Below are 13755 nucleotides of genomic sequence, written 5' to 3'. Positions count from 1 at the left end.
AAAAGTGCAGAGGAGAAGCCTCACCGTGATCTCGTACCATAGTAACAATTCACACACAGAGGCTAGAGCCTGCAGGACGCTGGGGATCTGTCATTGTACGAGCCGGAGCACCCCCTGGCGGCAGAGGGAGGGGTAGCAGGGGCTGTGCTCGGTGTCTGAGTGACCCGAACCGGGCTGCGGCGCCTGTGATTGGCTGTCCGGGGCTCAGCGGTACTTCAAAGCCGGAGAGGAGCTACAATAGTGCGGGGATGGGCGGACCTGATCACTGGATCGCACACCTCTAAAAAAAAGCCAGCTCTGATATCTACGTATAAAACGGATCCTCTGAGGAGGGCGCTGCTGGGATGGCCACGTCTCTGCTGGGGGTGAGTGCTGCCAATACTGCTTGTCTTTATTACCGCCTGAGTGCAGGGTTATAATAGCGCACGTCCGGGCAGGGGCCAGCATCACTCTTCTATTGACTCCTATAGTGTGAGGGAGTGGTGAGTGAGAGAAGAGGACGGGACACAGAGGGGGCAGAGTCAGTGCCAGGCAGGAGAAAGCTCCTCACAGAGCAGCAGCAGCAGCGGCGGTGGCAGCAGCAGCACCTACTGATAGTGCGGGCTCGGTACGGGACTGCTGGCAGCGGCTGCCCCGAGTAGCACCCGTCCGCTTCTCCTCCACAGGTACGTGATCCTCAAGGACTTTGCACGAGTTATTCTCGGTTCTCATGACTTGTGTCCTGGCTGCATTTATTTCTCACCTGTCTGACATGTTGGGATATTTGGAAAAAGTCCTTAAAGAAACCAACAACTGTTGCATGGAGTAACAGCCGAGAATCGTGGGGGTCCCGCGTGGGTCTGGGCACAGCTCCCACCATACTTTATTACATACTGCTCTCCGACGAGATAAATGTTCATTTAGCGATCGATATTCACAGTTTTCTAGAAACATAAGATCCGGGTAGAAAAGTTTAGCTCAAGTTAAGAATCCCGATAATGTGACAGACTGGAAAAGTTTATAGACGGCAATATTAATATTGCAATAGTGTTCAATCATGTACATAGATGGATAGATAGATAGATAGATAGATAGATAGATAGATAGATAGATAGATAGATAGATAGATAGATATGAGATAGATAGATAGATAGATATTAGATAGATAGATAGATATGAGATAGATAGATAGATAGATAGATAGATAGATATGAGATAGATAGATGATAGATAGATAGATAGATAGATAGATAGATAGATAGATAGATAGATAGATAGAGAGATAGATGAATAACTGGTGCTGTATAGAGAAATAGATATGAGATAGATACTGATATTCCAGGATACTCTTGTTTTAATGTAGTGATAGGAACTCGTACACAAACTATAAAAGCATGCCGTGCTATATTAGAATAGTTATAATTGTAGTAAATATTTGTAATTGTGAAATAAATTATGATTCAAATAAAATAAGAATACAAGTAAAATTTAATTGGTGAGACTATAGAGGGTGGTATGAAGTCGCACTTTACTAGAACAATTGATGGAAAATGTTATACAGTATTATGCTTTTATCACTAGATAGTGTACATACACAGGTTCAGGGGTAGTGCTGAAAACATTAGTAAATACTATTAGGGGTGGACATATACGCACACTTATCTACATCTATCTATCTATCTATCTATCTATCTATATTTTCTAATAGTTTTCTGTCAGTGTATACATACACAGATGCTACAAAGCTGACTCTGTATTTGGGTTTTTATAGGACTACAAATAAACAGCATGAGCTATGCAAATATAGTTACATTGTAAATCTATCTATCATAAATGAATCTAATCGGATATAGATTATGTGTGTACAGTAAAGATATTACTAAAATATAACTCTCTTCTAGGATTATGAGGTGTCCCCTACTTTGTTGTCCACATGAATTCTATATAGTCATAGTATTATCAGCATAAGCTATGCAAATATATTTAAATAGCAAATATCTATCTATCTACCATTTAATGTGCAATTAATCCTAGGGAAATAATATATACAGCGCAATATACTGTATATGCTATATACATGTAGTGATTTAATAATACTTTGTATGTGTTCTTTGTGAAGCAACAGCAATTTATATGATATAACGCATGTAGTGATGATACAACGTTTTGTGTGTTGTGTATAAGGCAGCATAGCTACACTATAATGTGTTCAATATCTGTTCTGCATGCGGCTGCAGCATTATTCATTCATTATAGTGTGCTACATTCAATGTACATGTACTGAATGATGATACAAAATTTGCACGTGTTGACCATGAGGCAACTAGGTTATTAGATAGGGTTATATTCAATATATAATATAACCCTGTTCATGAGGCAGCAGTGTTATTATGCAGTGCTACATATGATGGATAAATAATGATGATACAACTTTGTATGTTGTATATGAGCAGAAACAGTGCCATATACTATGTACATATAATGATGATACAACTTTGTAAGCGATGTATGAGCAAATTCAGTTCTATATACTATGTACAAATAATGCTGATACAAATTTGTATGTTGTATATGAGCCGATACAGTGATGTATACAATGTACAAATAATGCTGATACAACTTTCAGTGAGTTGTGTAAATGGACGTAGTGAAATTAATGCCAGGTTATATACACCTGTAGTACGGATAAATACGTTGGATATGTGAAGCAGCGGATGTCTTATTATACAGCGGTATATACAATACACCTGTGGTGATTATACAACTTGGGATGTATTGTATATAAAGAACTAGATATTATGCAGGCTCACATACAATACATCTGTGGCACTCAACTTTGGATGTATGATGAATGAGATGGCAGTGTTAGTATACAGGGTTTTTTTTCTATACATATACGGTAGTAAGGCTAAGATATTTTTGTATAGCGTGTGAACTAGCGGTGTTGTTTATTACACGATGTAATGTACATTACAAATGTTGTAATGATAAAACTTTGGATATGTTACTGAGTTTTATACAACTGTCGTAATAATCCAACTTGTATGTATGGTGTATGAGCTGCGAGTGTTGTAGAAGGTTATATACATTACACAATATGCCTGTTTATAGTTTTTATCGTTTTTGTAGGTTTTATACAATATACCTGTAGTAGTGATACAACTTTGAATATGTTTTGCATGAGAACCTAGTGATATTATGCAATATAATGTACCTGTTGCAACTTTTGGATATTTAGTAGAAGTTTTATTGTAGGGCGCAATATTTACTGCACCTGTAGTAATAATGATACAACATTGTGCAGCAGCGTTATTATATGTGTGATACACGATGGCCATGTAAAAGTTGGCGTCCTTGTTTGAGGTCCCATCCACTGACTTTATCTCCTGGTCTCCTTCTTATTCCCGCAGGAAGAGCCGCGCTTGGGATCTACACCCCTGGCCATGCTCGCAGCCACCTGTAACAAGATCGGCAGCCCCAGCCCGTCCCCGTCGTCCCTGTCGGACAGCTCAGGCTCGTTCGGGAAGGGGTTTCACCCTTGGAAGCGTTCGTCGTCCTCTTCTTCCTCCGGCAGTTGCACCCTCGGCTCTGGTTCCCTCTCTGGCTTCGGTGTCGGCAGCTCCTCCAGAGGCTGCTCTTCATCCTCCAGTGCAGCAGCGGCTGCGGCGGCTGCTGCGGCGGCGGCCGCTGCAGCAGCCTTGGTGTCTGACTCTTTCAGTTGTGGGGGCTCCCCGGGCTCCAGCGCCTTCTCCTTGACATCCTCCGGAGGTGGAGGTGGTGGTGGAGGCGGCGGAGGGGGAGGAAGTAACGGTCCGGTATCAGCCGCCTCTCCTTTTGCTAACGAGTACTCTGTATTCCCGGTCAGCGGAGGATCCCAGGAGGCGGCTGCCGCAGCCGCAGCGGCGGCGGCCGCCGCGGCAGCAGCGTCCCACCACCACCAGCCGGTCTTCCTGTCCAAGGTGCACGCTTCAGTGGACGGACTGCAGAGCATCTACCCCAGGGTCGGCATGGCGCACCCCTACGAATCCTGGTTCAAGCCCTCTCACACAGGGGAAGTGAGTGCCGCAGCTGCCGGGAGCGCCTCCAGCTGGTGGGAAGTAGGAGCCGGCTGGATAGACGTTCAGAGCCCTGGGGCCGGAGCAGCGCTACACCCGGGCTCCCTGCAGGGCTCCCTGCACTCCCCACTAGGAGGATACGGCTCTGACTACACTGCCGCAGGCTTCGGACACTTTACCACTGGAGGAGGAACTGGGGGAAATGGGGGAGCCGGGGGTGGAGGTGGGGGAGCTGGAGGGACCCCCGGAGGTCACCTTCTCAGCCCCGCCGGACAGCATTTGATGGACGGATTTAAGCCAGTACTTGGCCCTGGGACTTACCCTGACCCCTCATCCTCCCCGCTCTCTGCCGGCTCCATGCTAGCTCCCACCGGGCCACTGGGAGGCTCCCCACGATCCTCTGCCCGGCGCTACTCAGGAAGAGCCACCTGTGACTGCCCCAACTGCCAAGAAGCGGAGCGGCTGGGCCCCGCGGGGGCGAGTCTGCGGAGGAAGGGCCTGCACAGCTGCCACATTCCAGGATGTGGCAAAGTCTACGGCAAAACGTCGCATCTGAAAGCGCATCTCCGCTGGCACACCGGTGAGCGGCCCTTTGTCTGCAACTGGCTCTTCTGCGGCAAAAGGTTCACCCGCTCCGATGAGCTGCAGCGCCACCTGCGCACCCACACCGGGGAGAAGCGCTTCGCCTGCCCCGTGTGCAACAAGCGCTTCATGCGCAGCGACCACCTAAGCAAACATGTGAAGACGCACAGCGCGGGGGCAGGCGGAGGAGCAGGCACTGGCGGAACAGGCAGTGGTGGAAAGAAGGGCAGCGATACCGACAGCGAGCACAGTCCCTCTGCCAGTCCGCCATGCCACTCACCAGAGCTGCTGCACAACACGGAAAGGAACGGCTTGGAGTGAGCTATGGACAACATGCTGCAAAGTTATTACCCCCTTTACACCTCTATATATCCACTCTGTGCTGTGACATACAAGTAACTACTTCTGGAGCTCTTGCTAGTCCTGATGACTCCAATGCAACTGGTTCATCTAAGGAATTAAAATTCTGCCACCCAACCCCCACCTATAGGACTCAGTGCAAGGGGGCATCACTGCGGTCTCCAAAACCCCATATGCCCTCCAGTAATTTAATACCAGTATGGTATGTACAGTAAGTACAGTACGGTTCAGTCCTATCTTCATACTACAGCCTGGAAGTTCAATCAGGATCAATGGACAGCACTGGCCTCACTATGTACTGTCCTGTATAATGCACCCAGAGACTGCTACAAGCTGCTGTCTATAGTAGTGGGTAATCAGCCAACAGGTAACCACAATGATAATATATCCACAGGACTCTATGCTAGTTAATGGCTTTATACTTCTAGACAGATACTTGTTTGCAGTGGACATTTTTTTCACGACTCTAATTAAAAGGCCACACTCATGTAATATAATGATTAATGTTAAGGGTCAACATGTCTAATGATAGGGCAAAGCCATGAGCAGAAGATGATATGGATAATTAGAAATGTTCTCATTTCCTTTAATATCATTTATGTCTATATAAATCATACCACCAAATCCCCTATAGGCACTATCCTGCCCACCTTACTATCTTCTTGGCCAAAGGCCCGAAGCCTAAATATATTATATATAACAGTCTTTAGCACTGGATCCACTGACACGGGTTACGCTGGCTTTAGATGCAACAATTTTATTGTTAATTATTATGGCACTCATAAGATTAATCAAAACCCCATAATAATAATAATCTTGTATATGGGGTTTATTAACAGGTTCTACATAATTTATCAAGTTAAAATCCATCATTCCTGCACAGGGGTCACTTGAGCAATGCAGAATAATTTGGATGAGATGAGATTGTTCCATCTAAGGCTGGCCCCACTTACATATAGGTGGCCATCAGGCAGTTTGTATAGTATTTTTCTTGTATATTCATTACAGTAAATATATATAGAAGTACAGATGAGTTTCTTTGTTGCAGGTGACTGCAGTCTTTTTATTAATATAATTCTAATTATTTTGTTCCTTGAAGTTGCACTTTGAGGAGCTAGTTTTGCTTGACTATGACTTTAGATAGGTGTAACTTGCATCTCACCCATGGTGAATGAGCTGTCAGTGAGGACTGTCCTGGGTTTTATTCACCACTGGGTGAGGCACACACTCATGTATTAAATAAATGTGTCAGAGTGAACCTGAGCTGTCTTTGGCCTGTGTATTTCCTGCTTCAATCACTATCACCCCAGACCTTTGTCCATACAAGTGCTGACTGACACTACAGCTAGAGTTTGCAGCCACTGCAGACTGTACTCCTTGTTGTAATGTTCAAATAATTTGAATATTTCACATTGAAATGGAAAAAAAAACCTTTCACTGAGACGTTTTAGATTGCATTATAAATGCATGAGATGTAATTGGTTTTATTTGTAATATTTTAAATAATGGTATTAATAAACTCTGGAAAATTATCACAAATGTGTTTGTTATTCTGTTGTGTTTATTGTATTGTGTAACTATGAACATTACTGATATTATAAGACAAAAAAGGGAGTGGAAGTAGAAAAAGAAGTAATTTATTATTTCAATTATTATTAATAAGCTTCTCTAAACTATTTCAAATGATTTAATAGTTATATAGTATATGAGGCTGATAAAAGACATGTTCCATCTAATTCAGCCTATTATCCTGTAATGTTGATCCAGAGGAAGCAAACCCACCATGAGGTAGAAGCCAATTTTCCTCATTTTAGAGAAAAAAAATTCCTTTCCAACCCTGGCAGTCAGACTAAATCCCTGGATCACAGAACCATCTGAATTAATTAATTAATCAGTGACTATAACATGTAATATTTATAAACTAATACCATGCATGTTAACTGCTACTATGCTTTTCATAGCTCAGTTTATATATTTACAATTCAGAATTAATTAATTTCAAATTTTATTATGGTTAATTATTATTATCACAATTGCTTATTATGAACAATTCTAATTATTATTTGCATAATTTTTATTTCATATTAGTATCAGCATAATAAAAAATGCCCCATGCTTCAGGCAATAGTAGTAGTGATGATTAGTATCATTACTATCCCAAATGACCTAGTAACATGCATGTTAACTGCTACAATGCTTTTCATCGTTCAGTTTATATATTTTATCCAATTTAGCATTCGTGATTAATTACAAATTCTACCATGTTCAATTATTATCAGCATTATTGCTTATTATTATTTGTTACTATTTGCATTATTATTTTTTAATTATTTTAAATTATGCTATCAGTATAATTAAAAAAATGCCCCTTGCTTCAGGTAGTAGTAGTGATAATAATAATCATTACACATGCATTTTAAAAGACATACCTGGTATGTATAAAAACGTGACTCCTAGAGCTTATATATCGTTTTTGAGTCTTCTATCTTCTTCTTTGTATTATTACTGCTACCGATATTAGGCTTCTCTAAATTTTGTCAAATGACCTAATAGCACACATGTTAAATGCTGCTATCCTTTCCATTGCTCAGTTTATATATTATCTCTTAATTTATGGATCATAATGAATTAATTTAAAATTCTGTCATGTTTAATAAGTATTATCATCATCATTGCTTGTTATTATAGTTTTTGAGTTTTATATATATGTTATTTTTTAATTATTTTTTGAGTCCTCTTGTTTTTATTATCAATTGCATTATTGTTTGTATGCATTTCGGTACGTTCACAAGTGTAGTTTTTGACCAAATTTCTTAAGGCAGTTTTTGAAGCTAAAACCAGGAGTTGATCCAAAAAAAAAAGAGAAGTTGCGTTGCATCCGTTCTTTATTCTTTCGCTACTTTTTTGATCGTCGCCTGGTTTTGGCTTCAAAAATTGCATAAAATAAGCCCGAATAAATTCTGCATGGGTGAATGCACCCCTACTTGTCTGATTCACTTTAAATGCAGGAAGCAGCAGTTTATGTAAGGTTGATGATAAATATCTTTCAGTTTAATATGTAGCAGGTGACTAATGGTCATTGCATCCCGATAATATAAAACACTAATAGTCAGCAGTATACTGTATATAGAGATCATGGCTGATGTGGGATGTAATTTTTTTACATCATGAGGGAACTCTTCACTGAAAGCTAAACGAATAGGATGAAAATCATGTAGTGTAACGTCCAGAAGTCATTATTATTATTTCCAGTGGCCATACTGTCATTTAAGGGCAATTACACTCAGCCAAGAGCAATTTATGTGAAGGGCCAGGAAGTTAAGATGAAACAATCGTTTTACATTCTTGAAGGGTAATAAATTGAGTTTGTACTGTATTAACCTTTTTCTTTGTGGCTGGATCTTCATACAGTAGTTTTAGGGAAGTTTTCCCGACAATACTACTACTACGACTACCACTAGTCTACTTTTACTACTGCAGCTATTATACCATTACTACTGCTGTACTACTATTATGATGCCATTACTAATAATAATAACGTACGAAATATATAGACTATGCGATCGACTTCTGTTACTTTAGACAATTCAAGTTTGTTTAGTTAACATTGAGTTCATTCTTCTATATTTCATTATCTATCTATCTTCTATCTATCCATCTATCTATCTATCTATCTATCTATCTATCTATCTATCTATCTATCTATCTATCTATCTATCTATCTATCTATCTATCTATCTATCTATCTATCTATCTATCTATCTATCTATCTATAGTTATTCAGCAGTGTGATCACTTATATAGCATATAACAACCAAGTCTGACTTTAGTTTAGACAACTGACGCTAAACAAGTGTAGTCAATTGTGGCGCAGCGCTAACACCACCGGCTCAAATCTTTCTTCTTGCTTCAATTCAAGTAAAGAGATTTTTTTTCTTAGTCTAAAAATGTGGTAGCATTGTGTGCAGGGCTCCCCCTCCCTCGCCCGGAGCTGTACACCCGCTGAAAAGTTTTATTGCCCCTTTTAAATAGGGGATGAATGACAAGTCGCCTGGAGCGGGGGCTGTGCGCTGTACTCCGGCACCCCTGATCACACACATACATGTATTTATTATTACTGACTCCATTCTTTATTCTTGTTTTTGTGTGATAGAAATCAACTTCCCGGGTGTCTGAGTCACTGACTCGTCTCATATCACAGATCAGGACCTGTAACCTGCTGTCACCCGCGGGTCACCTAGCTGTCCATCACAGCGCCGACTCACTGTATAAAGACTGCACCTCCCTGCTGCATTGTCTTACTGGGTACAAGCTGTGGGATTATGTAAAACATGGCGCAAAAAGGGCGCAAATTGAAAAAAAAACCATACAAAACATTACACCGGTAAATAAATGGAAGTGCAGTGATATCAGATGGTAAATTCTACATCGGGCACTGTAATCTGATTAAGGTGGGATTGGATTTATACATTGTTAGCAACAATGTCACATCGGAAAAATAAGGGTATATTTACACAAATTATTTTTCTGTCTGATTTTCAGACCGAAATCGGATGAAAATAAAATGTATTATTTTAAATGGTTTTATTCAGATGTGCAACTTTTTTTAATCGAACAGTCCAAGTGAAAAAAGAAATCGTGGCATGTCCAATTTTTTTGTGGTTTTCAGACAAGAATCGCCCATTTAAATCTACAGGTGTGATTAAAAAATTGCTTGCACTCATTTGATGCAATTGTGATCTGTTGTTATTGCATATTAGGGTACATGCATACGGCTTTTTGTTCCTTTTGATTTTTGGACTAAAAAAGGAGTCAGAAAATTGGACAGAAACAGCACCCATTGATTTACATGCGTGTACGACACAGGTTTTTTTTTTTTACTTGGATATCTAGTCCGAGGAAAAAAAATTGCAGCATGTCTTATTCTTGTCTGACTTTCGGGTGAGAATAGCACATGTCAATATTTGGTCTCCTGCACATCAGACTGCAGATAAACAGGATGTCCAAGTGTTGCCCTGTCCCAGTTGTGCCTGAGAATCTTGGGCGCAACTTTCTTTCAGTTCATGTGCATGTATCCTAACTATAGTAACCATAAAAAGTGTGCTGACTCTTTATTCACATCATTTGGCCTATTATGCTTTTTTTTTAATGTGTGCAAAAATTGGACGCAAAACGAACAAAATTTGTGGGGGAAAATAACAAAAACCCAAAGAAAGCATGTGAAAATCGCATAAAAAATCAGACCAATTTTTCAGGGCTGAAAAAAACACCCATGTGAAAAGTGTATACAAATTAGCAATTTTCCCCAATTTCTCATGTGATTTCCGTGCCTCTTTGCAATTTTTAATGCACAATTTCCATCTGTTTTGCATCAGTTTTTCAGGCATATTTAAAAAAAAAAATGGATGTATAGGCTCTGCACTTTCTGGTTCTCTTTTTGTTTTTTTTATGGTCCCTATGGTTATATGCATTAGAAAGGGATTGCATTCGGATCATGCAAGTCCAATCCATTTTTTTAATACACCCATTGACTTGAATGGGAAATTTTCGTCAGAAAATCACACAAAAATAAGACATGCTGCATTTTTTTAATACTCGGACTGTTTGCCCTATTAAAAGAACACATGTAGATATCGCCATGCCGACCAATCTGTACTATTTCTGTACAATTTCAGACTGATTTTCTTGGTCCGAGTTTTGCACAGAAAAAGCATCCATGTGAATATACCCTAAACGAAGAAAAATCCTACAAAAGTAAATTATAATGTAAAAAGCATTGGATAGGATTTCCTCCAGGATGCACTTGTCATCTCTCAGCGGGTGTGATCACTGCTCCCCAGGGAACAAAGGATGACAGTCCCCTCTGTTGCTGTCCCTGGGCTTGTGGAGGAAATCCTTATTCTTCCACTGTGAGGATTAAAGGGCCCTGAATGCAACCTCCTCTATTCACTAGTGGTCACACTGCACCCCCAACTTCCTCCAGGGGCACTCAAGCAAGTACATACTATACAATACACTATATATGTGCCTGGATACATATCATGCATCTGTCTCTATAATATACAGGTAGAAATGTGGAAAAGTGATGCAAAGTAAGAATGCTTCCAAAAGTTGAAGTGTTAATAGTTTATTTTAGTCAATTAACAAAATGCAAAGTGAATGAACAGAAGAGAAATCTAAATCACATCAATATTCAGAGTGACCCCCCTTTGCCTTCAAATCAGCATGAATTGTTCTAGGTAGACTTGCACACAGTTTTTCAAGGAACTTGGCAAGGAGGTTATTCTAAACATCTTGGAGTACTAAGCACAGATCTTCTATGGATGTAGTCTCACTCAGATCCTCTGTCCCTTCCCGTATTCTGAGACAGACTCGTTCTGCCTAATGCTGGTCTCACATGTGTTCAGAAAACGACGCACGAAACCGCAGCATTTTACTGTGATTTCTTGTGGAGTTTTCGAACGCATGTTACTATGTTTGACAGCATTTTTTTTTTAACACACCCTATCACTGTGATGGGTGATGTGGTACATTAAAAAGCACTAAAAAGCACAAAAATAGAGCAGACAGTACTTGAAAATCAGCATTAGAAATGCCACGTTCGAGCGCTGGTCTATGTGGCCCCATTGAGATCAATGGCGGCATTGCACTGCGGTCAGCACGGCGTTTGGAACGCTACGCTAATTGTGGTAAAAAGCATTGCGTGTGAGAGTGACCTCAGTCCGCACGGACATTACTGCATCACAGTGCTATCCCTCCGCACTTGTTAGAAGTCGCGCGTCTTTCCTTCAAAACCACAAGAATTAAATTCTGCAGTGGAAAGGCTTCCTGCTGCGGCATTAAGGACGTCTTGCGGAATTGTTGTTGCAGAATTCTAATATACAGGAGATGCAATTCTGCAACTGTGGAATAAGAAATTCCACAAGACGTTCCGTATTCCGCAGTTCAAAATGCAACAAAATCCGCACTAATTGTCAAAATCCACATTTGTGCCTCGTCCTGCGGACCATTCCGTGCCATGTGGAGGGTCGTGTATGTGTATCTCCATTACATATGGAGACAGAAGGTGCTATACAGTAGATGTGCCTGTAACATCTAGGGAGAAGGGCAGCACATAATTACTGATGACATATGTAACTACAGCTTACAGGTAGACAGCACATAATTGCTTTATAGTATGTCTGCACCTATAAAATACAGGAAAGCAGACAATACAAAATGATTATATGTTCGCAGGATAAACTTTAGGGCACAGTCACCTGAACAGTTTTTTCTAGCTGATTTTCTGTACTTATAAAGTGTATCGAAATCGGACGGAAATATAGCGTTAAATGGTTACAGTCACAGATGCGATTTTTTAATCGGACAGTCTGAGAAAAAAAATTACAGCTATTTTGTTGCGATTTGGGGACAAAAACACCCATTCAAGCCTATATGTGCGTTTATAGAAACAGATTACAGTCGTTTGATGTGATTGTGATCTGTCTTTATAGCAAGGTAACCTTAAAATAGTGTACAGAATCAGACGGTACGCAGTAACCATCATATGTGGCCATGTGAATATACCCCTTAATGTAATATATATATATATATATCTCCTACCTGTTGACAGACCTATACGGTACATGCCTGGCAATGCACACCTACAAGACAAATTATATTATGACCCCCCATTTTATGGACCATGTGTGCATAAAACTTACTTTATAGTATGTCTACCATGTAATAGTAGACAAGACTGCAAATGTACTGAACTGCTGTCAAGAATATCTGTGCCTTTAGTAGACAGGCTTTAGTATGACAGGCAGTGCATACTTCCTGCACCGTAAGCTTCTAGGTATAATATGCAGCTAGACAGATCATATATGCAGGTAAACAGACTGCAGACACTCACGGCACAGTACAGGTGTGTTATGTTATACAGCAGGCAGACAGTAAATTCTTACTTTGCGGTTCAAGTATTACTATAAGGGCAAAAACAGCCGTCCGTATGAGCATCTACACTCGCCTCTACGGAACATAGTTGCGCATGAACATGTTTTTTTCTCTTATCAAACTTTTCAAACTCTGCGCAAGTTTGAAAAAGCAGCAGAAAGATCTGTCTTGCCCTATCTTTTTCTACATGCAGTTAATACTACCTGCAGGAAAGATAGGGCAAGTTATATCTATTCTTGCCCATACTATTAACGGCTGAGAATCCCGCTAATCAAAATAAAACAATTGAAATCAATGGTTTCGTTTGTCCCGTTCTGCGGCCGTGATGATGACAGATGCCTAATGGGACAAATACACGCCCGTGTGAAGAAGCCCTCAGGCTGTATTTATACGGGCGATTTTCACGTGCAATTTCTATGTATTTCAAGATGCACAGAAATTACACGTGAAAAGAACCCATTCTTCGAAATGGGTTAATTTACATGGGGCAATTGTTCTCCCAGACCAAGAGTACAAGATAGAACAAGCTGCGATTTTTCTATTTCTTTGGGCGATATCACCCATTATTTTCCATGGAAGCGCAAAAAAAAAACGCATTGCACTCGTACGCAGATGTGATTTTCATGCAAGTGCGATGCAATTTAGTTTTCCTATTGAAACAACAAGTGATTTTTACATACGTGAAAAAAGCGTGTAAATATCGCCTGCACTGAATTCTGATCCCTTTTTTTTAACCAAATGTATCAGCACTCGCATGCAGAATGACAAGTGTGCAAGTGTGATATCAGTCCAGGTTTCTTGGATTACACTCGCCCATCTAAAAACAACCTAAGGCCCCCTGTCC

The 13755-nt window shown here is 40.5% G+C and overlaps 1 protein-coding gene across 2 annotated transcripts; it reads left to right on the top strand.

The window, feature by feature from the left end:
• Nucleotides 1–338: 338 nt before the first annotated feature.
• On the top strand, nt 339–6507 carry SP8 (Sp8 transcription factor). Of its 2 annotated transcripts, none has more exons than XM_066584947.1 (2): nt 339–365; nt 3390–6507. In XM_066584947.1, exons 1-2 carry the CDS (start codon nt 345–347, stop codon nt 4935–4937), a joined length of 1569 nt encoding a protein of 522 aa, XP_066441044.1. In that variant the 5' UTR covers nt 339–344; the 3' UTR covers nt 4938–6507. The 2 variants fall into 2 exon arrangements, with proteins under 2 accessions (XP_066441044.1, XP_066441045.1); XM_066584948.1 differs by lacking the exon at nt 339–365 and adding an exon at nt 391–665.
• Nucleotides 6508–13755: the final 7248 nt, after the last annotated feature.

This window comes from Eleutherodactylus coqui, chromosome 12, assembly GCF_035609145.1.
Source record: "Eleutherodactylus coqui strain aEleCoq1 chromosome 12, aEleCoq1.hap1, whole genome shotgun sequence".
Lineage (NCBI taxonomy): Eukaryota > Metazoa > Chordata > Amphibia > Anura > Eleutherodactylidae > Eleutherodactylus > Eleutherodactylus coqui.
Note: the sequence above shows the minus strand (reverse complement) of the source record. Positions and strands in the feature narration are given on the sequence as shown.